At 41.8% G+C, this 24,602-nt stretch overlaps 1 protein-coding gene across 9 annotated transcripts in view; it reads right to left on the bottom strand.

Moving 5' to 3' along the window:
* Window positions 1-24,602, bottom strand: part of OSBPL3 (oxysterol binding protein like 3) — a 185,324-nt gene that overhangs the window by 25,907 nt on the left and 134,815 nt on the right. For all 9 annotated transcript variants that reach the window (XR_013415907.1, XM_015133885.3, XM_077998012.1 and 6 more), the window contains 4 exons: window positions 21,749-21,883; window positions 20,147-20,240; window positions 13,926-14,176; window positions 9,897-10,034 (listed from right to left, as the gene is read on the bottom strand). Coding sequence is in view for 8 of the 9 variants with exons in the window: in XM_015133885.3 (XP_014989371.3) it covers window positions 9,897-10,034; window positions 13,926-14,176; window positions 20,147-20,240; window positions 21,749-21,883 (618 nt within the window). In the remaining variant the exon portion in view is untranslated. The remainder of the gene's footprint in view (window positions 1-9,896; window positions 10,035-13,925; window positions 14,177-20,146; window positions 20,241-21,748; window positions 21,884-24,602) is intronic.

Raw genomic sequence — 24,602 nt, 5'->3', positions numbered from 1 at the left:
CCACAGTAATGCTTTCAGGGTTGTTTCCAGAAAGTTCTCTGATGTAGCTGATTCCTGGCAGAGGTGTCTTACATTGAGAGTATCTAGCTCAAAGCCTGCACTTTATAAACAAAGAGGCTGAAACCAGAAAGATTAAGTAACGTTTCCCAAGCCACACTGATAGTCAGAGGAAAGACCCAGCAGTTTTGGTTTACCTCACTGGTTTTCAAACTTTGCACAAAAAGGAAAAAAAAATGTTTTGAGCAGCTGCACGGTTTTCAAACCCATCTTATCAAGAACCCAGAATACTGAGCCCTTGCTTGAGAAAACAGGTGGGGAGGAAGGGAGGGCAGTGGATAACAAATGCACAGCTGTTCACCTTCCTAGGACTCTCGGCTGAGGAACATGGTTTGAAAACTACTTCTGTGAGCCAGGCCTCCAGCTGGAGGACTGCAGGGCTGGGAAGATGCGGTCACACACACCACACCCACATATGACTCATGGGATTACAGCCATGTGGGCCAAAGAAAGGTAGAGACAAAGATGTAAATCATGTAGGTATCTTTCAGATTCTTCAATGAACATAAATGCCAGTTGCAATACAAAGCAGGAGACTCAGATTTGCTGCTCTTTGGTTTGTCTTAGTTCCCATGTGCCTCCTAAGAACGTGAGCCCTTCTGTGCCTGTGGGATTTTCAAGGGCAATTTTCACTTCAAGCACTGACTTAGAAACCTAATCCCATAATGTAACTCTCTCATATTTCCTTTGATGTTGTCTTTTTTCTTGAGACAGGGTCTCACTCTGCCACCCAGGCTGGAGTGCAGTGGCACAATCAGCCCACTACAGCCTCGCCCTCCAGGGCTCAAGTGATCCTCCTGTCTCAGCCTCTCAAGTTGCTGGCACTAAAGGTGTGTGCCACCATGCCTGGCTAATTTTTTCACTTTTTGTAGGGATGCGGTCATGCTGTGTCGCCCAGATGGGTCTGGAACTCTTGGCCTCAAGTGATCTTCCCACCTCTGCCTCTCAAAGTGCTGGGATTACAGGTGTGAGCCACCATATCCAGTTGTCTTTTTTTAAAAAATCCTACCACTTGGAGATACTTTATATCAAAAAATGCTACATTCTTCTCCTTTTCTTCACTAGCTGTCTCTCAATGAAAACAGTGGAGCTAGCTTTGAAACCATGGGATCATATAAAACAAAATCAGGGTGCAGTGGCACAGCCCTGTAAGCTACTTGGGAGGCTGAGGCAGAAGGATCCCTTGAGCCCAGGGTCCAGGAATTCAAGATCAGCCTGGGCAACACAGTGAGACCCTATCTATAATAATAATAATAATTAAAAACAACCAGAAATCAGCTCAAGACAATCGCCACTCCCCACTTCTCCACCCCACCTGGCATGACCCACTACGGAGTGGAAGGACAGCTATGAAATGTTCCTCTCCCTCATAATGGAGACATATTTTAAAGTGGATTATTATGAAGGAGATTACATTCATCCCACAAAAACAATGTAGCAATGTGGGAGAGGAGCACTACAGCTTTGATGAAGAATTTGGCATCTTTACAGGTATGGCCGAATGTAAACATCAAAGCCAAACACAGTATATAAAAACCATACACCTCTTTTGTAATAATTTTAAACACCATAAAACAGGGATAAATATCCTATCCATATGAACTATAAAAGAACCCCTACTGTATACACACATCTCATAAAAACGCAAACTTGTTTTAAACTATTGTGTTAGATAATGAATGAATGTTTAGCAGATTAAGTTTAGATGGGTTCAACACATTTTCTGAATTAAGTCTCAACCTTCAAATATCAGTAACTTTGCTTATTTCTTTATGGCTTACACAGGCTTTTGGGAATGGTTTATTTGGCCCACATTGCTTTTAAGAGTTTTACAAAGCTTTCTGGGGAGATTTACATTGATAGCTTATTATTATTATTATTATTTTGTATATTTTCTCCTATTTCTGGAGCATCTGCCATGTGCTGCACTAGTGTCCGGGAATGAGGGAAAGGTTTTTGCTGTTCCACGGACCTGAGCCCTGACTGCAACATCATCTGCTGGCTGTTTGACCTTCACAGCTTTTCCATCCCCTCAGCCTCTGTCACCTCATCTGTGAAATAAGGCTGATTCCACTGACTTGGCCAACTAAAAGAGAACACATACAAACTGTCCAGGATCGTACGCTGATGTGGATTAGGCAGAGACTATATTTTGATTTTTTTTTAATGAGTGTATTTTCACTTGGTTCTTACTATCTTTGTTAGCCTGATTTTATAAATTAGGAAACAGGGGTTCTGTCCAGCAAAGAGCTTCCCCAATGCCACACCATTAATGAGTGATCAAGGTAGCACTCCAAACCTATATCATCCTCTTCCAGATCCAGGGCTCGTGTCCCTCCCCAAAGCCAGGACACATCGTTAAGGTTCCTTCTCATGGACATTTGGAGAAAAAACCTTTTGAATTTGACCTTTCCAACCTGAGTCTCGCATATTTCTTTGTAAAATGAGGTGTGAGGATCCCTCTTGGCTTCAAAATGCTCTGATTCTAACATCTGATGTTAATGTCTTCTTCAAATCTTAGCATCAAAGGTGGCAGCGGATGCTGGCCAACTTGAAAATATTATACAAAGGCTTTGATTAACTTCAATGCCCATGGAAAAAGGTAATTCACACTTAATCACTAATCTTTGTTGATGGCAATCCTTCTAAAATCTATTAGAGAATAATGAGCAGAATCTAACCTGTCTATGTTATTGTAGGATTTTGGTTGAGTCTGTATTCTCCTAACATTTTAACTCAGGCAAAAAAAGGCAGTAGATGCATTTGTCTGAATTGACCCAGCCCTGGAAGAGATGCTCTCTGTTAGCCTGTTGAATAAACCCAATTTAGACTTTTTATTTTTAAGCATTCTTCCCTATCACTTCCTCTCCAATCAAAGAAGAACAATTCTTGATTGGTAAGGATGCCCAAGCATTCAAGGAATTACTACACATGGTTTTTATTATGCAAGTATTCATATGATAACACATGTATCTATCTTTCTTTCTACAAGTCCCAATACAGTTCCCCTGGCAGTTAAGAATTCTGGTAATTTATAATTTATTTATATATCTGAGGACTTTCTTTACCTTGACCTAATCATTTTTAATTTATGCTTTGAATGCACTTTATATAAGAGGTCAAGGGAGAAGCAGATAGGGAAAGGATGTATTTTCAGTATTTTTGTACTTTGTAAGCTTTTATTTTTCAGATTTAGAAAAGTAGCCCTTCAATACCATCAGTTCTCCCCTGCAACTGCTCCAAGGCATAACTATCCAGTACTCCCAGGTCCTGACTTCCCTGTGGCAATACAGGGCAATAATGAAAAAGAGGGCAAGTGTCAGGTGAAGAAGTCATCTGGAGAGGGGGACCAAGTGGCCATTCTTTCCAGGTCACTCATCAAGCACTTACTGATTGCCTCCGATGTGTCAGGCACTGTCCTAGTCACCAAGGGTAAAATGATAAGCTAAAGAAACAAAAATTCTTACCCTGATGGAAGTTGTATTTTAGTATGGAAGTGGGTAAGACAAACGACACATAAGAAGCACATAATTTGTCAGTAGTAATGTGTGTTGAGGAAAATAAAGCAGGGCATGGGGATGTGGGGACAGTGAGTAGGAGGGCTGGTTAGACAGGGTGGCGGGGCAGGACTCTAATAATGGAAACCTGTGGGGCTGAGAGAAGTTCGGAAGTTAACCACGCAGATATCTGAGAGAAGCACGTCCCAGGTAGAGGACACAGCCAAGGCCAATGGCTGGAAAATGCTTGGTACGAAGCAGAAGAAGCAAAGCCAGTGTGGCAGAGCTAAATGACCAGGCGGGGAAAGTAGGAGAAGTGTCTGAGGGTGAGATTTTCGAGGGCGTTGTGGATCATGGCCAGGACTCTGGATTTTATTCCAAGTGACTTGGGAAGTTGGTGGAGGGTTTAGAGCAGCTGCTACTTCTGTTTTAAGCAGTCACTCTGGCTGCTGGATAAGGAATTAACTGGCTCTGGAAACAGGAGACCAGTAGTGAGTCCAACTGCAATAATCCCAGTCACTGATTTTAGTGGCCTGAGCTAGGTGACCAGCACCAAATGGGAGAGAGAGTGAAAATGGCTGGCTGTAGAAGGCAGGCTTCTGAAGGAAGACCCCAGGATTTGCTGATGAGAGGATGTGAGTTATTAGAGAAAGAGCTATTAAGGATGATGCCAAGAATTCTGACCTGATTCTGGGGAGAATGCAGATGTCAATTATTTTCCCTTCTCCCATGTTCAGAGTGAATCACTTATCTCATAAACACATGGCTTCTAGCAAAAAATTAAAAAACAAAAACACATTAAGTGCTGACTTGACCTAGAAATGTAGAAAACCACAAAGCAATGGTTTAGTTGTCTCATCTTTGATTTATTGCTGGTTTTATTTGAATGAATTTACCCTTTGACAGTGTCTTTAAGATGGTATTTACTTATTTAATAGGTAATAAATAACTGCTTACTAGTAGATACAAGGACTATTCAGAGAAGTTACATGAGTGTGCAAGGAGGAAGTGATGGGTGTGGCAAGTATAAGTCTGTCCAAGAATGTATGGATTCAGAGTCTTCCAATAAATAACAGAAAAGGAAGAAAAGCTGAGCCTGTAGAGCAAAGGAAAATATCTTCTTTTCAATCTCTTATATTTTAGTAACTTTTAATAACTGCACTCACCTTTTCTGACACTCTCAAGGGTATGCAGGTGGGTGGGTAAATGGTTAAAATAAACAATGATCTGGACATGTTTCATGTAATTAGGAAAAGCTACTTTTAGACTATAGCTTAATTGCATATCCTTTCAACAGCAAACCTTTCCCAAAGGTATGAAAAAAGGAATGTAGTCAACTGAAATAAGTTTTCTGACCCATCTATTCCCTTGATGCAGCTCAAAAACAGTGTGTTAGCTCTGCCGGGCAGCAGGAGGACACAGCAAGCAGGGAATCACCTGCCAGAAGATACTCAGTCCCTGACCAATAAGGAAAGAAGGGAAGTCCTTCCTCTCTGAATTCCTCCTTTTGTGGGTTTGTGTAGAAAGCCAAGGTTGAATTGGATTTTTTGGCACAAAGGAAACCTCTGAGAAGGTGGAAGAGCCAGAGGGTCAGAACCCGGGACAGGAATGTCTATGACTCACTCCTGATCGTTCCTCTTTCACAAAGGCCACACCCCAGTCTACCAAGGGAGCTGAAAACAAAGTCCTATGTGAGTCTGGAGAGACTCTTCAGGGCAAGAATGAACAGCATACACGAAGGGCTGCTTTCACATCCACCGCAGACTCCAGTAGCTCTGAGCACAGTCACTGAGTCCACACGAGAGACCCCACAAAGGGTGAGGGGAAAAGGACGCAGCGATGGAAACAGAGGGGCTGGGTGAGATCTAGCATTTGCTGAGGGGCACTGGGAAGCTCAAATCCTCTAGGCCTTGGTTTCCTCGCCTGTAACTGATCCCTGCCTCACCTTCCACAGAGCGCCATTTTGGAGATCAAGTAAGATCATGAATGCACGGAGCACTCTACACATCTAATACTTGTTATAAGAAAAGTTTTTAACAAGAAATGCTTTCTCTGGTTTCTGACCACATGAGTCATTTTGATATTGTGGTTTTGGGTCTTTTCGATGAGAAACAATAGAGAGGCAAGTTTCAACGGAGTCGAACTCTCAAGCAGCAACGACTTCCACTTGCCTGGCTGCTCCCCACCTGGAACATCCACATACCCAGCAAATCCACAGGATAACAAAATCGAGGGGCTTTGAGGGAGAGACCGCCATCGCTTTCCAAATCAGACCGTTGTCTAGGAAACTCAGAAGAAAAGCCAAGTTGTTTCTTGCCAGGTCCTTAAGCTTCGAGATATAATTTCCATCAACATCCTCCTTAAAAAAAAATTCCACCCAAAATATTAATTCAGGGGGCTTGCCCAGTTTATTATATTAGTCATCCAGAAACCTGTACTCACTGTAGAGAGGCGCAAGAAAACAAACCTCTAAGCCATGAGAGCTTAAGTGTATCAATGACACAGAATGGGCAAGGGCAGAGTCATGCTGCCTCCATCAAGGTAGACTGTCTGCTGGGCTGGAGGCAGAAAGAGCCATACCAGGTACCAGTGGGAAACAGAATAAATGCTCTGGCACTCTCTTCAGACGTGTTAAATTAGAATAGACAAGGTCAGGAGAGGGAAAGAGGGGCACTGAGTTGATAGGTTCCTGTTGGCCAGGAAAAGGGAGGCTCCGACCCTACACCCTTCCCACTCCTAAGGCAGAGGGCTGCCTGGCGCACTGAATCACACAAGTGCCTCTTCACACTGATACTCACTCAGGATTCTCGGTGGTTTCCCAAGTAATCTGCCTATGGGAAAATCATACCTAGTCACACTGGACAATGCTCTCTGATCCCCAGAGCAGGTCTATTTTTCACAGTAAATGCATATAGTAGCATTCTAGTTTACACATCAGACTCTTGTACGCTTAGTGTGAATTTATCCCTGAGATACTCATCCATTCTTAGGTATATTAAAATAACCAACTATCTGCGGCCATCAGGCTAAATTCCAGACAGATGAAGCAGCTCCATGATGATCAGGACTGGTGGTATGACCATGGTGAAGCCAGCTGTGAGCACTCCTGGCTGCCTGATAGCCATCTTCCATCAGAGACTCACCAGCGACATTAAGGCCCCTTCAAACCACTTGTACTAGAAGTGGAGATATAGCATATCTTATTTGAACATATGTATTATAGATACATGCCCTTCTAGTTTTCTTTCATCAAGTCATTCCTCAGGCTCCTCTCTGCCTTGTCAACACTCCTCTTACTATTCTTTTCCCTTTTTTGTGAAACGGAGTCTTGCTCTGTTGCCCAGGCTGGAGTGCAGTGGTGCAATCATGGCTCACTGCATCCTCTGCCTCCCAGGTTCAAGTGATTCTCCTGCCTCAGTCTCCTGAGTAACTGGGATTATAGGCATGTGATACCACACCTGGCTAATTTTTTGGATTCTTAGTAGAGATGGGGTTTCACCATGTTAGCCAGGCTTGTCTGGAATTCCTGACCTCAAGTGATTCACCTACCTCAGCCTCCCAAACTCTTATTACTATTTGTTTTTTTTTTTTTTTTGAGACGGAGTCTCGCTCTGTCGCCCAGGCTGGAGTGCAGTGGCGTGATCTCGGCTCACTGCAAGCTCCGCCTCCCAGGTTCGCACTATTCTCCTGCCTCAGCCTCCTGAGCAGCTGGGACTACAGGCGCCCGCCACCACGCCCAGCTAATTTTTTGTATTTTTAGTAAAGACAGGGTTTCACCGTGTTAGCCAATATGGACCTCGATCTCCTGACCTTGTGATCCACCCGCCTCAGCCTCCCAAAGTGCTGGGATTACAGGCATGAGCCACTGCGCCCAGTCATTCTTACTATTCTTAACACTTTATATTAAAAGGCATTGTAGGCCAGGCGTGGTGGCTCAAGACTGTAATCCCAGCACTTTGGTAGGCCAAGGCAGGCGAATCCCATGAAGTGAGTTTATGACCAGCCTGGCCAATATGGTGAAACACCATCTCTATTAAAAATACGAAACTTAGCTGGGCATGGTGGCACAAGCCTGTAGTCCCAGCTACTTGGGAGGCTGAGGTGCAAGGATCACTTGAACTGGGAGGCAGAGGTTGCAGTAAACTGAGATTGTGCCATTGGAAGCCCGCCTGGGCAACAAAGTGAGACTCTGTCTCAAAAAAAAAAAAAAAAAAAAAGGCATTGTAGAAGTTCCCAGTAAATATAAGAGCAATAGCCATTTACTGAATATTTCCATCAGTGTATTATTTTGTTTAAGCCTTACTACAACCTATTAGTCAAACATTATCATTCCTAATTTATAGATTAAAAAAAAAAAGGGAGGCTCAGAAAGTTGAAGGAACTTACATAAGGTCACGCATGGAACAAACTGTGGAGTTAAGATTGGAAGCAGGCAGGTCTGCACATCCTACACCCAGCACATCCTAAACTACTAACAATAACCACTTCTCTTTCTTGCTTATTTCATGGAACTAAATGCTAAGTTATGTAACCCTCTTTCTGTCTTTGTGCACAGGTGCCCAGGAGCTCTGATTTCTCCCCACTGTGCCATCATGGGAAACACACAAACAGATCTTGTTTTGGGCCCTGTCCCACCAGGGCTCAGAGGACTGAAGCTCAACTTTACACAGTTCACGTTACTATTCTTTTCTTATAGCTATTCATCCTGTCCTGATTGTCTGCTGTAGTTTGAGGCTATTTTTGGCCTTTATTTTTTCACAAGAGTGCATATGATACCATGGAAACCAAATTATATTTTCATTTATTCTCATTCTATTTTAGGTTCAGTATTTAAATAACCCAGATGAATTTTGAATCACACAGATTATCTTATCCCCTTTAACTACTGATTTAGCTCCCTACTTCCCCAGTATCAGTCCATGTTTAATTTCTTGTTTTAGCTTCTAACTGGCAAGCTACTGACAGTGTGCTTTGGGTTACTGTATATTCATTTTCCTTCAAGTTCCAGAGAACACTCCTTATCATTTACAGTTAAGATAAGCACTATCATCATAAGTCTCTCAGCCAACCCACGCTTCCCTTCCTCTCTCTGTAGTGCAAATCCATTGATAAAGAGAGCAGCAAGATAAAAGAATATTTTAGCAATCCACCCCCCCTTTCTCCTTAGTTCTCTAAGAACTGGGGGCTGAGAAATGTACAGAAACAATGATGTTTAATGTTCCTAGGGATTTAGGGATATACAGAGAGTGAACGTGAGATTGCTACCTTAACAAGGTGGGAGAGGGTATATTTTATTTTTTAAATTTGTTATAATTTTTAAAAAATTTCTTTCTGTGTATCTTAGTAAAAGAAGGTTTTTTAAAATTTTCAATATGTGTACACTCCATTTTAGGTAAATAATTCCCTATTGACAAGTATTTTAGATGTTCCCACCCCATATTATTGATGCATGCTGGCATGCATCAATAATGACAGCAAACACTCATATAACATGTATCTTCATGTCTCAGATACTGCTCCAAGTGCTTTGCAGACAGTGTCTCGCAGAATCATCACAAAATCATGTGAGGTACATACAACTGTCATCATCTCCACTCTCGAGAGCAAACTAAAGCACAGAGAAGCTATGTAACTTGCCCTGGGTTATAATGCTAGTAAGAGGTAGAAATGAGATAGGATGGATCCTAGGCTGTCTGATGTCTGAGTATTACTGTATGCTACTTCTATGGCAAGAATGTGATGGAACTTTAGGCTGCATGAGTACAAGGTTGTGCATCCATCAGATGAGGGCAAGGACTCCTATCCGGATCCCTCACCCCCACCCCACTGTGATATCCTAGCACCTGGAACAGTGGCAGGCACATGGTATATGTTCTAGAAATAATTTATTGATATGAATGAATAAATACATCAATGAATGATTCCTCTCAAATCAAAATTGAGAATAACACATTTATCTGGTGCTACCCATTCTGCTGGGGGCATTCATGCTCTGGAATAACGATGTCAGTGTGTTAGGGAGCAATGTTAAACCTCTAAATTGAAGGTTGGGCCAATGTTCATCCTTTCAAAATTCTTTGTGCTAACGATTTTAAAGAGAAAGGACCCCGGCAATGCATGTAGCCAAGCAAGTGTGCAGAATTACTGGTGGTACCTTTATGCCCCTGGGTGGTGGCTTGGCTTCAGTGGAAGGGAAATCGATCCCTCCCTTTATGTTGAAAAGCACTGTAATTATCTCGGCTGCTTTGAAGCCAGTGAAAGGTAGGAAATAAATATTTCAGAAGCACAATGAACGGGAGACATAAGCAACCCCTCCCAACAAGCACAAAAGGGTGTATATACCTGTTCTGAGAAAAACTGGAAGCCCTTGTCCTCCCGAATACATTCATATGTTTCTCCAAGAACTGGATTAAATGGCTTGCTCCCAGCTCGGTAGTAGCTAGATGCATACGCTGATATGGCAAAGGCTGCCACATACACCTAAGGACAAGAGAAAAGAACGTTGTCACTTCTGTGTCACCAAGAGCTTTATTGTTCACAAAGAACTTAACAAAATAAAACCTCTATGATTTTCTTTCAGAAAGCCAAAGATTTGTCTTTGGTTGTTTAAAAACAACCAAACCAACATAGGTTTAAAATTGTAGGTTTAAATAATGTTTATTTGGGCCCCCAAACAAATTAATCCAATGTTTTCAAGCTGTCCGTTTATCTTGATGCCTAAAAGTTGGGAGACGCTATCAAGACGATGACATTTCTAAACTGGACTACGCTGTTTCTGGAAACTGGTAAGCTGAGGCCAGTACTTTTAAGCCTGACAGTATCTGAGGATCTTGATAAGATGCTAAGGCTTTAGGGGTAGAGTGGGGAAAGACTATTAAAAAAGGAGTGTTAAAACATCCCTCCAAAACTCAGGAATCAGCATCATAAATTTAACCATTCAAAATGTGATATTATAGAAACCAAAACATTCATTTTGACCAAAGAAAATCTGAGTCATTTCCTAAGCCTGGGAAACAAGCCACAGGATATAGTGACTTTAAAGTTCTGCTTTTTTGGGAGGAAAAGTGAAACATTAAAAAAAAAAAAAAATTAAAATAAAGAGCGGAAGGAAGAAAAACTTTACGTGAACACGAAGTGAACAAAGTCTCTGGGCGGCCCTCACTGTGAGGTCTTGGCATCAGCAGCGGTTCCCCGTCAGGGCACCGGGGGGGGCACATTACCTTCTTTGTCTTTTTTTCCATGTGTGTGAAAACAGTTAAGCCTAAGCAGTGATGGCAAATTTTCCTTTCTAATGTCGGCTAGTAACAATCTCAAGATTTCTTCTTCCCAGCACATTTCATGCAGTTTCTTATACTGAAGAAGAGCTGAGTGCCTTTCATAAATGCTCACTAGTCACATAACCTTCCTTTATAACCTTCTGCTAAATTTTTGGTGCTGCCTATAATAGGGGCCACCTCACCACCTCATGCTATAGAATTCTCTAGAGCAGCTGGATGGCTTATAAAAATCAGCTATACTTGGCTGGGTGCAGTGACTCATGCCTGTAATCCCAGCACTTTGGGAGACCAAGGCAGGCAGATCCGCTTGAGTCCAGGAGCTCAAGACCAGCCTGGACAACATGGCGAAACCTCTTCTCTACAGAAAAGATACAACAGACGTAGCTGGGTGTGGTGGCACATGCTTGTGGTCCCAGCTACTTGGGAGGCAGAAGTGGGAGGATTGATTGAGCCCAGGAGGTCAAGGCTACAGTGAGCCGTGACTGCACCACTGCACTCACTCCAGCCTGGGTAACAGAGCAAGACCCTGTCTCAAAAAAAAAAAAAAGGGCCGGGAACGGTGGCTCACACCTATAATCCCAGCACTTTGGGAGGCCAAGGTGGGTGGATCATGAGGTCAGGAGTTCGAGACCAGCCTAACCAACATGGTGAAACCCATCACTACTGGCCAGGCACGGTGGCTCAAGCCTGTAATCCCAGCACTTTGGGAGGCCGAGACGGGTGGATCACTAGGTCAGGAGATTGAGACCATCCTGGCTAACACAGTGAAACCCCGTCTCTACTAAAAAATACAAAAAACTAGCCGGGCGAGGTGGCGGGCGCCTGTGGTCCCAGCTACTCTGGAGACTGAGGCAGGAGAATGGGGTAAACCCGGGAGGCGGAGCTTGCAGTGAGCTGAGATCCAGCCACTGCGCTCCAGCCTGGGTGACAGAGCCAGACTCAGTCTCAAAAAAAAAAAAAAAACCCATCACTACTAAAGATACAAAAACAAGCCGGATGTGGTGGCACGCACCTGTAATCCCAGCTACTCAGGAGGCTCAGGTAGGAGAATTACTTGAATCTGGGAGGTAGAGGCTGCAGTGAGCCGAGATTGTGCCACTGCACTCCAGCCTGGTGACAGAGAGAGACTCTGTCTCAAAAAAAAAAAAGAAAAAATCAACTACACTCAAGTCAGTCCTACTTGTGACTGCCTGCGTTCTTGAAACCTGGGTGTGTGTTCCTCTCCCTGCTTCTCCACATTGGTAACCTGTGAAACAGTACAGCCACACCGTGTATGGAATGCTGAATCAACCCTTAGTCACCTTCACCATGTAAAATAGAACACAACCGATGAAAGAACCTAGTGCCATGCATGATGCTGTGGGGAAGAGAGACCTAAGGGGAGGCAGAAGGAAGCACTCTGCCTATGGGTTGGCAGCACGAGGGAGAGTCCAGGCAGGGGCATAAGCAGACCTGCAGGTTAGTAAACAAAACCCATGCAATAAGACTCCTGCTTAGTGGTTATGCTGGGGATGAGAAGCCTCTCCTCAAACCTCTGCTCAAGGGCAATTACACCAATCAATCATCTGAATATCCTAAGGGTCTCTAAATTGCCACAGGATGAAACATCTTTAAGAAACTTTCACCCTCAAAGCCAATCATTTCCTTTAAAGAAAAGAGCTGCCCACAAATGCTGACTTTTAACACTTGCCTTAGAAGCTATTTCTAGAAGCTTTGCCTTCCTTTTATTCAGCAAAAATTATCTGGGGACAAGTAACCAAGAACAGTTTAAAAAATACAGCTTGTTTTTGTCTCCTACCCTGATTATCAGTAACAAGAAAGAAAGTCTTTTGGGCCAAGTACAGTGACTCATGCCTGTAATCCCGGCACTTTGGGCGCCAGGGCAGGAGGGTTGCTTGGGCCTAGGAGTTCCAGGTTGCAGTGAGGTAGGACTGCACCACTGTAATCCAGCCTGGGCGACAAAGACCCTGACTCAAAAAAAGGAAGTCTCTTTGATAGGGGAGGCCCTGGAGACTGGGCAGAATGACGATGGGATATCCCTCTCAGACAGCAGGTAAGATTTCCCCTTAATCTTCAAATCATAGAAGTAATAATGTTTTAATAAGCGCTAAGACTGCAGAATACTTAGAATGTAGAAAAGAATAGCATCCTCCATCAATGGGGGGTGTCGGCACGGCTAGGTCTGTGAAGCCGAGGGGGCACTCCAATTCCAGTGTAGCCAACTGGCAAACGCCCAGGAGAGAGACTCTGCATTTGGGGGACATTGATGTCCCAGCATCCAGTAGAGACAATGACCTTACTGCTCTAAGGGCACTGAATATGAAGAAGCAAAAAGAGGTACAGACACCCATGTTCAAGAACAAAGTCAGTCACAGTCATAGAGAAGGCTGATCTGCCCGAGTCTTGCCCTTTGAGTACTCCATTCCCAATCTCCCTACCCATGAGACGGGGGAAAGATGAGAAATACTTGGAAGTCCTTTTAAAAGCCAGCATGCTGTGACTGGAGCTGATGCCGAGTAGAGAAGATGGGCTTTTCTAAGATTTTTTTTTAAGTACTCTATAAAATAAGAGGGAGAGAGAAAAAAAGAATATTTCTGATGTGAAAACCTCCTCTAGTGAACTTTATTTTCCAAAAACCGAGGAGCCGATGGGACAATTCCAGAAATAAAAACAAACATTCTCAGGGGAAACTTACACTGGATGAGAAAAACAGCTCGAGAAATTAAATTCTGTCCACCCAGGGAAGTAAAAATAAACATGCAGACAGCCCTAAAGACATGTTTTCCAGCCGGGCACATTGGAACAATCAGCTAGAAGGCTTCTGGAGAAAGAGGAAGCACGAACCCACAGAACAGAACTACCCCAGGCACCAAGTGCCACAGAGAAGCACCCCAACCCTGCCTCCAAATCCTGACAAGGTGACTGGAAACAGCCAGGCGGAGGAAGCCAGACAGCTCTGAGTAATGAACCTGTCTATAGAACAATCAAAATGAAACCGGAGGGAACAGGGGCTGTCTCTCTGATGGGCCCCGTGAATGGCCTCGTGGCTCGGGGATTGAGGCTGGACAGTGACAAGGGAAGGCTGACTCCTCACCATTCTTTCCAGGGGGTTGGGAATCTGCGCGGCCTTGTCCAGGAGCTCGCTGTACTCCAGCTCCTCGCAGAGCCTCTGCAGTGTGTTCAGGGGCTCGTTCAGTTCCACCGGCATGGCCACCTTGGACAGGTCCTTCCCGATGTTGTTCCTCAGGATGTTCCACAGGCTGATGTTACTGCTGCTGGGGCAGGGTGCCGGCAGGCACGTTCTTCTCCGGGACTTCGCTTCCCCACCACTTTCAAGGACAGGCCCTGAAAGGGAAAGAGGCCTGGTTGTCCCTATAAAGCTTTTCATTTTATTCTATTATTTTTAATCCACGAAAAAAACCTTACCTAGCAAGTACTCAATGTTACTATTAAACTCAGTTGTCCAGAGTATGAAAATCGGCAAAAGAATTCTGAGCAATTAAATACTCAAACTGACACACACTAGAACCCATCGACTTTATTCACAGGGAAGACCTTGAATTGCTCCTCAAAATCTAGTTCCTCGTAGCTCATACACACTTAGAATAAAACTGGAAATTGGATTTCTATGCCTATAGCTGCTTACTGTTTATAAAAACTTGTAAAGTTTTTAAAAAATCACTTTAAATTCTGGTAAAATAATTGTGTTTATTACAGGAAAGTAATACAGGAAATAATGGTCATTTCATTGCTCCACCATCCCAAAATAGCAGCCATTTATATATTAGAGTATCTTCATTTCATGTTTTCTCCATCTGTGTTGTTCATACTGTAAGCATATTTTATATTCTGCTTGTTCAGCTAACAGAGTATTTTTCCATATTATTTAAAATTTTTCTGAAACATCAGTTTTTGCTCAATATCAGTAATCATTAGGGAAATGCAAATCAAAACCACAATGAAATATCATCTCATATCAGTCAGAATGGCAATTATTAAAAAGTCAAAAAATAATATGCTGGTGAGGTTGCAGAGAAAAGGGAACACTTATACGCTACTGGTGGGAATGTAAGTTAGCTCAGTCATTGTGGAAAGCAGTTTGGCGATTTCTCAAAGAACTTAAAACAGAACTGCCATTCAACTCAGCAATCCCATTACTGACTATATACCCAAAGGAACATATATTGTTCTACCATAAAGACACATGCACGTGTATGTTCATCACAGCGCTATTCCCAACAGCAAAGACATGGAATCAGTTTCAATGTCCATCAACAGTAGACTAAGTAAAGAAAATGTGATACATATACACCATGGAATACTGTGCAGCCATAAAAAAGAATGGGATCATATTCTTTGCAGCAACATAGATGGAGCTGGAGGCCGTTATCCTAAGCAAACTAACACAGGAAGAGAAAACCAAATGCATGTTCTCACTTGTTAAGGGGTGTTAAACGTTGGTTCACATGAATAAAGAAGGGAACCATAGACACCAGGGCCTGCTGGAATGTGGAGGGTGGGTGGAGGGTGGATAGAGGGTGAGGATCAAAAACCTACCTATTTGGGTGCTATGCTTATGACCTTGGTGATGACATAATCTGTAGAGTAAACCACCGTGATATGCAGTTTACCTGCATAACAAACCTGCACATGTACCCCGGAACCTAAGAGTTTTCTTTTAACATCATTTTTAATGACGGTAAAAATATTTTTTGCCTGTATCTTTGATTATTTTCTTAGGATACAAAGAAGTGGGATTACTCTGTCAATAACTCTGAATGTTGTTAAGACTTTTGATTCACATAATCAGACTGCTTTTCAAAAAGGCTGCCCCCAACTTCCCCATTTATCAGCAGCAGATGTGAGCATCCATCTCCTGAGGACTCTTGAGGCTTGTCATTTTCATTTTTAATTTCTGTCAGATGGTCAGGTGGACGGTGTAACCTGCTTGTTTTAGCTTACATTTAAAAGATTTCCTGTGTGGTTTGGAGTGCTTTCACGAGCACTTTTGCTTTGCTGAATTGCCTGCCTTCCTATTTATGTATTAAGACCATACTCTTTTGTTTTTATATTTGTTTTACAATTTAATCCCCACTTGGCATTTACCTTTAAATTTGCTCCATGGAGTATTTTGATGAATGACACCCATTTTAGGTATGTCAATCTATCAATCTTTTCCTTCGTTTCATGCACTGAATTTCCTATCCTCCATTGTACCTATTTTCAAATGAAATCTCTTGCATTTTGTTTTTTATTTATATATCAATAAACATACTTTATTGATATATATTTTATTAAACATACATATTTAACATTTACTAATTATAAAGCCAATCACTGAATAAAGGGGCTGCTCTGATGAACAGAAACACATGAAAACAGGGCCACACTGTGCATTTCATGTTAATCTAATCATCCATTTAGCTTTTGAATTTGTTTTGCTTTTTTAAAATTAAATTAAATGTTTTTTGAGACAGGGTTTTGGTCTGTTGCCCAGGCTGGAGTACAGTGGCATAATCTCAACTCACTGCAACCTCTGCCTCACCAGCTCAAGCAATCTTCCTGCCTCAGCCTCCCAAGTAGCTGGGACCACAGACGCATGCCAACATGCCTGGCTAATTTTTTGTATTTTTGTAGATATGAGATTTTACTATGTTGCCAAGGCTGATCTCAAACTCCTGAGCTCAAGTGATCCACCCACCTCAGCCTCCAAAGTCCTGGGATTACAGGCGTGAGCCACCATGCCCAGCCTGTTTTAGTTGCTTAATACGGGTAAATACAACATAGGTAAATAGCTGCAAATGGCAGTTTTAAATTTAATTAATTAATTATTGAGATAGGGTCCTTCTCAACAGGCTCACTCAGGCCGAAGTGCAGTGGTGTGATCATAGCTCACTGTAACCTTGACCTCCTGGGCCTAAACAATCGTGCCACGTCAGTCTCCTGAGTAGCTTGGACTACAGACATGCTACATCACTCCTGGCTAGTTTTTGTATCTTTTTTTAGAGATAGGATCTTGCTATGTTGCGTAGGCTGGTCTCAAACTCCTGGCCTAAAGCAATCCTCCTGCCTCAGCCTCCCAAAGTGTTGGGATTATAGGTGTGAGCCACTGTGCCTTGCCTACAGTCATTTTTGAAAACAGTTTTTCATGTAGTCTCAAAAAATTTTCTTTGATTACACTAATCTAAATTTTGAAAGAGTGTTATTCCACCACCATCATAACCACCAATACTACTAACAGCTAACACGTATCTGGCATTTTATTCTGCGACAGGCAGTCTTCTAAGCATTTTACATGCATTATTCCCACTTATCCTTTGTAACTACCACTTGTGGTAAACAGTATTATTATCCCCATTTCACAGATGAAGAAAATAAGGCATAGAGGAAGTAAGTATCTGGTCCCAGAACACACAACCACTGAGTGGCAGAGCTGGGGCTAACCAAGGAAGTCTGGTCCCTTAATCCACATTCTTAACCACTTAACTTCCCCAAAGTACCCAGCATAGAGACAGATCCTAATATGTGCCCAGCAGCATTGTGGGGAAGAAATTTATAGGAAATAGTCTAAAAATCTCATGTTTACTATAAACTCAAACAATAATAGTGTATCAAGACCTTGGTCCTAACGTAGGCAAAATGATGCTATGAAATGTAAAGAATGCTATGAAATTTCTGTATCCAATCTTTTCAGTAGAGTATTGATGCTTAGAAATATAATCTCCCCCAAACCCTGGGAATGTCTGTAAAGAACTGGGGGACACACATTTCTAGTATTCAAACACTGACAAAGAAGAAAGCTGGGTTTTGCCCAGTGCTTGTTCAAGAAAGGCAATGTAGGCCAGGCATGGTGGCTCACACCTGTAATCCCAGCAATTTCAGAGGCTGAGGCGGGTGGATTACTTGAGGCCAGGAGTTCAAGACCAGCCTGGCCAACATGGTGAAACCCTATTTCTATTAAAATACAAAAAAATTAACTGGGCATGATGGTGTGTGCCTGTAATTCTAGCTACTCGGGATGCTGAGGCACGAGAATTGCTTGAACCCGGGAGACAGAGGTTGCAGTAAACCGAGATCACACCACTGCACTCCAGCCTGGGTGACAGAGTGAGAATCTGTCTTCACACACACAAAAAGGCAATGTTAGTTAGCATTCTAGCAACATGGCTGTAGAGTACGATAGAACCAGCTCTAACCTCTAAGCTTTTCCTGGCTGGTGTCAACACAGCATAGCTGTGGTCTTAGGTTCTGAACCATGTCCTCTCTTTATCTTTGACCTCTGAACACTCCATTAACTCTGTACTCCCTATGGCTCCCTCTCTATAAGACTCAAAGAAATGGAGGGCTTCCACATTTGTCAATCCTCCTCATCTACGGTGGGAGCACCACTTTAGTGTGCGTGCTGTTTGCCAAGGGAGTGATGTTTCTTCATTTCTCTTTCAACTTGCCTCCTTGTTTTTCTAGAAAAATAAGTAGCACACAAATTTGCTCCGGTGTTTTTGGCCTTCTTCTTCCAACCCACTGGTTCTTAGACTTTTCCACTAAGGGGTTCATCTCCCAAGAAACATTTCAAACAAAACACCAACCATGATGAGCATCTCACTTCTAGCAGGTGTGATACGGAAAGGATACTCTTCCAAAGCATGGTAAAACTACCTGCTTTCTTCCCCTATACTGCGGTCCCCCAAAAGGTAGCTCTTAAGCATTCAGGTAACAATTCATCAGTTCACACATACACAATGAATTGAAGAACACTGAAATATCAAAAAGGTGCCTGGCATGGTCCCTCTCCTCCGTGTAGATATGAAAATAGGTGGTGCTTTGAGTATCCGATGCATAGTGCAGACAAACCTAGAGACTCCAAGGCAAACTGAGTACCAACACTGGTAAGTGTTTGATGCTACAAGGACCCACGCAGGGAACTGTCCAGGTGGGCAGATTCTTTTTAAGGGCACCTTCCTAAACAGGCCAGTCTGCTTACTAAAGTCCTAAATCAGAGCTAAAGTTTAGGGGGCTAGCCAGACACTCCAGATATTCCACAGTTCGAACTAGCATTATGAAATATCTTTCCTGCCCATCATTTCCCTTCTTGGGATCAAGCAGTAATAAAGGGTCATCTTAGGATACCCTGAGGGGTCCATCCAAGAGGTAGCCATTTGTTACTTTCAAATGTGTTGTTTTGAAGAATCTGAAGCTAAATGACGACTTGGATAATATCTTTTATTATATAAGTCCTATCACATTCCTAAATTATAAAACCTCCCTGATATCTAAGGGCAAAAAACCATATTCTAACATGTCCACAGAGAGAACATTAGACTGCAAAAGGGATATCTGGGCCAGGCACGGTGGCTCACGCCTGTAATCCCAGCAGTCTGGGAGGCCGAGGCAGGCAGATCACTTGAGGTCAGCAGTTCGAGACCAGCCTGGGTAACATGGTAAAACCTCATCTCCACCAAAAAATACAAAAATTAGCTAGGTATAGTGGTGCGTGCCTGTATTCTCCAGTTACTCCAGAGGCTGAGGCAGGAGAATTGCTTTAACCCGGGAGGCAGAGGTTGCAGTGAGCCAAGATCGTGCCATTGTACTCTCCAGCCTGGGTGACAGAGCGAGACTCCATCTCAAAAAAAAAAAAAAAAAGTATCTGTTACGTTTTTTATATTCATATAATTGGCATACACTCACTTTATAAAAATAAAAATTTGTACAAGCAGACAAATTTATTTGAATTAATACATCTTTCACATGTCTCCTCTCCTAGATTATAAAATCCTAGGGGGTGGGGTCCATGTCTTAGTTTTCTTACATAGTACTTGCTAGAGCTCTTTGCTTGTAGCAGGTCCTCTACACCATTCACCCTTGAACAACACAGATTTGAACTGCATCAGTCCACTTGTATACAGGTGTTCTTCTGCCTCTGCCACCCCTGAGAAGGCAAGGCCAACCCCTTCTCTTCTTCCTCCTCCTCAGCCTACTCAACATGAAGATGACCAGGATGATGACCTTTATGATGATCCCCTTAATGAATTGTAAGTACCTTTTCTGTTCCTAATGACTTTCTAAATAACATTTTTTTCCTCTAGCTTACTTTATTGTAAGAGTACAGTCTCAAATACACATAACACACAAAATATGTGTTAATTGAGTGTTAGTAGTTAAATCTTTGGGGAGTCAAAAGTTATACATGGATTTTCATCTGTGTGGGGTATCAGCATATACCCCTGAACCCCCATATTGTTCAAGAGTTAACTATACAACATATTAGTATTCTATGAAAATCCAAACTTTTCAGAGATTAAATAATGTAAATCTTACCCAAAGTCTGTCTCTCATTATCTAAATCATTACTGAGATTATCTAAGGAAAGATTATCACTTATGTCACTGACGTACGAGTCATCATCAGAAATCTATGGGAAAGAAGAAATAACATTCATTAGAGTTAGAATAAACAAGAGCCAGATTTTCATAAAACCCTTAAAAATGATCAGACATGATGAGTCCCACACTATAAATACTCTTGGGTACTGTTTTCATAAAGGTCCATATACCAATCTGCCAAGGAGGTGTTCACAACAAATACCTGTTCTTAAAATTCTTATACATTCTGAATTAGTTCTCACAAGAACAGCAAGCAAGCTCAAGACTGTTATTATAAAGATTCTTATTCTGACTGTATTTTTAGAATTTATTAGTGTTTGAGTAGAAGGAGTTACAATTTGTCTTTGAGCTATTGGTGTAAAAAGTATCTTCTATGGGAATTAATACATAAACAAGATGACTATGTCTATATTTAAGGGGTAACATTACTAGTACACACTGACACAAAGCAATATTAACTATAATACTATAATAACTGCTATTCAGGAAAGTATAATTGTTATGCATCAATTTAAAACAAATAATGCTATAAACCAATATTACAATAACCACACTATGAAAAAAATATAATTATTATATATTATAAATCAATGTAGGTTAAATTTCATGATTAAGAAACATACAGGATGCTAATTTCCTTCTCTGCAGTAGACATATTACATTATTAAATAGGTAGAAGTCAAAATTATTAACCTGTACTTGAAAAGAAATATAGCACTTCGAGAGGCTGAGGCGGGTGGATCACTTAAGGCTAGGAGTTCGAGGCCAGCCTGGACAATATGAGGAAGCCTGTCTCTACTAAAAATACAAAAATTGGCTGGGCATGGGGTGCACGCCTGTATCCCCAGCTACTTGGGCGGCTGAAGTGCGAGAATTGCTTGAACCTGGGAAGCAGAGGTTGCAGTGAGCAGAGATCACACCACTGCACTCCAGCCTGGCTAATAGAGTGAGACTGTGTCTCAAAAAAAAAAAAAAAAAAAGAGGCCAAGCACAGTGGCTCACACCTGTAATCCCAGCACTTTGGGAGGCTGAGGCAGGCGGATCACCTGAGGTTAGGAGTATGCGTTTGAGACCAGCCTGGCCAACATGGTGAAACCCCAGTCTCTACTAAAAATACAAAAATTAGCCAGACGCAGTGGTGCATGCCTGTAGTCCCAGCTACTTGGGATGCTGAGGCTGGAGAATCACTTGAACCTGGGAGGCGCAAGTTGCAGTGAGCTGAGATTGCGTCACTGCACTTCAGCCTGGGCAACAGAACAAGGCTCCGTTTAAAAAAAAAAAAAAAAAAAAAAGTATAACAAATTTAACACATCAAGTTACAGAAATGAGAAAATATCCAATGCTCTCTACTTTTACTTTTTCTTCTCACATACAGTATCATTTTTGGGTATGAGTTATGATAGAACTCTCAGAATACAATGACTAAAAAGGGCCACTGAGTTTAGTGTTTCTGATTATGGACTGTTTACTGAACAGATTAACCAGCAAAGCAACAAGAGAGATTTTTGAGGCACCTAACTGTAAACATTGCTCAAACCTCATTTTCTGAAGAGCTTGGAGATAACAGAACTTCCTGAGCATCAAAAAACTCGGAAAGGGAGTCAGTGATGGAGAGTCTACTTTCATTAGAAAGCTGATGAACTAGAGCTCGGTTTTCATCTCGGGAGTTTTCCTATTTGAAAAACAAAACCAAAAATGTATACATTTAGAAACATTCTCAAGAAAAAGAAAATAAGTGATTTAGTTGCACAATACACAAGGTCACAGGCCCATGCAAATAAGCAACTCAAAGCAGAGGTCAGCTCCAACACTGAGAAGTGAGCCTCATGCAAAACACAAAGTTCTCCCCCAGTATGGGCACCTCACTTACAGGCACTATCACTTCTCACACACATGCAACAAATCACAAGGCAAAAAACAACTGTCCAGGTCACTCTTTGTTCCATTTAAAAAGGGAAAAATTCCAATGCTCTCTGAATCATATCCTCTTATTCGCTACCACTGCTGGATGTTTCTTTTTATACTAAAATCTCCTCTGCATTGCACTGAATGCATGTCCTTGCATGGCTGGTTCACAGCAACATTGCTTTCTTCTGCCTCTATGCTCTCTGAAGGAACAATATGCTGCTTTGACTTTTGTCAAGGTGTCCCTTGACAAATACACAGTGTGTTTTGGTCCAGAAGCACCCTGGTAGCAGATAATTTATTATTCATGGATGAATGATATAAGTTCTCTTTGTCTGTCTCTTTCCACCCACAATGACTCTGCAAGGAAAGGAAGTCCCCAGTCCTCTTTATAAGCCTCTGTACAAATAACACAACAGAATATCATTGTTTTCTCATCTCGCATGACCCTCCATTCTCCACTCCGCTGGGTCTGGACTTTCCCTCTGGGGAGGACTAAAGTGCTGAGCTGGCCATGGCAGGATATAACAATGAACCAGACAACGTTTGTGGACTGAATGAGTGGTGAGAAAATGCATCCAACACATATCAGACCAGGCCTGTAGAATAGACAAAGTGCTGGCAAAGTGGAGAGATTGATTCTGATTAGAGAGATTTTGTTTGGGCAGGGCTTCACAGAGCTGGCAGTTGAGGAAAAAGAACAGATTCAGGACAGGATGATTTGATTTCTTTCAGAGTAGACAGGTAGTAGTAAAACCACTCACATTTTTTATTGGGATAACAAAGGAGTTGCTTCCATGTCATCCAGAATAATTGCGGGAAAAGGCAGATTATATCTTGCCCAGAAATTGTCTGAATTCAGGACACACCCCTCAGTCTCACAGGGAGGGGATGCCACGCACAGGAGGGCCAGAGCAGATTTTCGTAATAAAAGGTCCCTTTACAAATTGATTGCTTCTGTTTGTAAATATGTATCTACAAACTGTTGAAATATATATCCTTTTCCTAAATAAGGCATCTGCCCAAAGTATTAATGATCCTACCCATTTTAATACCCATGTAGCCTTCTGAAAACCTAGCCTCTTCTCTACCCTAACAAAGAGATCACTTTAGAATCTGTATCACAGCTGTTAACTTCAAGGAAAAGGTCTCTCTCCGCAAAAGAGCCAGACATAAAGCTATCGAGTTTGAAAACATCATAAGGAACAGCTTCTGTAACACTCACTCAAACAACAGAATTGTCCTATGTCTTCTGTGTGCTCCTGTCACAAGAGATGCTCATGATTTATTTACTTGTTCTACTCATTAATTTATTACTAGTCACTCCCGCTCTCTCTGTATCTTCCTCCTCCTAGACTGATGGGTCCGAAGGATTTACTGGCTGACCAACACTGAAAATAATACTCCTAGCCCCTAGCCCTTTCTGGTGTCTTCCTGTATGTACTGAAAACTCATCAGCACTGCTGCAGCTCCAAGTCTCCAGCTTGGTGTCTTAAACAACTCAGGACCTCATTTGTTAAAATATTAACCCAGTCAGTTCAATTCAATAATTTCCTTTCACATATGTAATGCATGACTGGTTGCTTATCTATTGCTTACATTACAAAAAGTTAAATCAAGGATGTCCAACCCACAGCCTGGGGGCCACGTACGGCCCAGGACGGCTTTGAATGTGGCCCAACACAAATTTGTAAACTTTGTTAAAACACTATGAGATTTTTTTGTGAATTTTTTTTTCCTGGCTCATCAGCTGTTGTTAGTTAGTGTATCTTATGTGTAACCCACGACAATTCTTCTTCTTCCAATGTGGCCTAGAGAAGCCAAAAGATTGGACACCACTAAGTTACATAAACAGAGAGAAAGGAGGGAAAGGAAAATTCACAGTTCACACTATAACAACCACTACAAGCATTTTGATACATTTTCTTGTGAAATAATCATGCTATTTTCATATCTCTATATATGTAATTTTACAAAGTTTGCCCAAACAACATTGCAAGATAGTTTTTTTCAAAATTAAAATGCATTCTGAAAACAAAAATATGTATTCAAAACAGAAAATTAAAAAATGCAAATAAATATCACTTCAAGTCCCATTGTATGAATGTGAGAGTGGATGTGGCCCCTATTAACTTGCTGGTATTTTCATATTAAAATATTTGTGTACAAATTTTATTTTGAAAAACTGGGATAGACAGTTTACATATTGTTTGCTTCATTCACTAACCATTATATTGTGAACATTTCCCAGACCATTCAAAATTCTTTGAGACAATGAACTTTAATTGATAAATATTTTATTATATATTTGTGTCACAGAGTAATAAAATCAGGGATGTTTACAGATTTGCAAAAATGGTTTAGTATGTTTGTAAATATATCTTTGCTTGTATCATGTTATTTCTTAGAATCAAGTTTTGGAAGTAGAATTATTAATAACCTTTAAGGCAAAATATATATTACCTAATCACATCAACAAGTAAGGA

This window comes from Macaca mulatta, chromosome 3 (genome assembly GCF_049350105.2).
Source record: "Macaca mulatta isolate MMU2019108-1 chromosome 3, T2T-MMU8v2.0, whole genome shotgun sequence".
In the NCBI taxonomy this organism is placed as follows: Eukaryota; Metazoa; Chordata; class Mammalia; order Primates; family Cercopithecidae; genus Macaca; species Macaca mulatta.
Note: the sequence above shows the minus strand (reverse complement) of the source record. Positions and strands in the feature narration are given on the sequence as shown.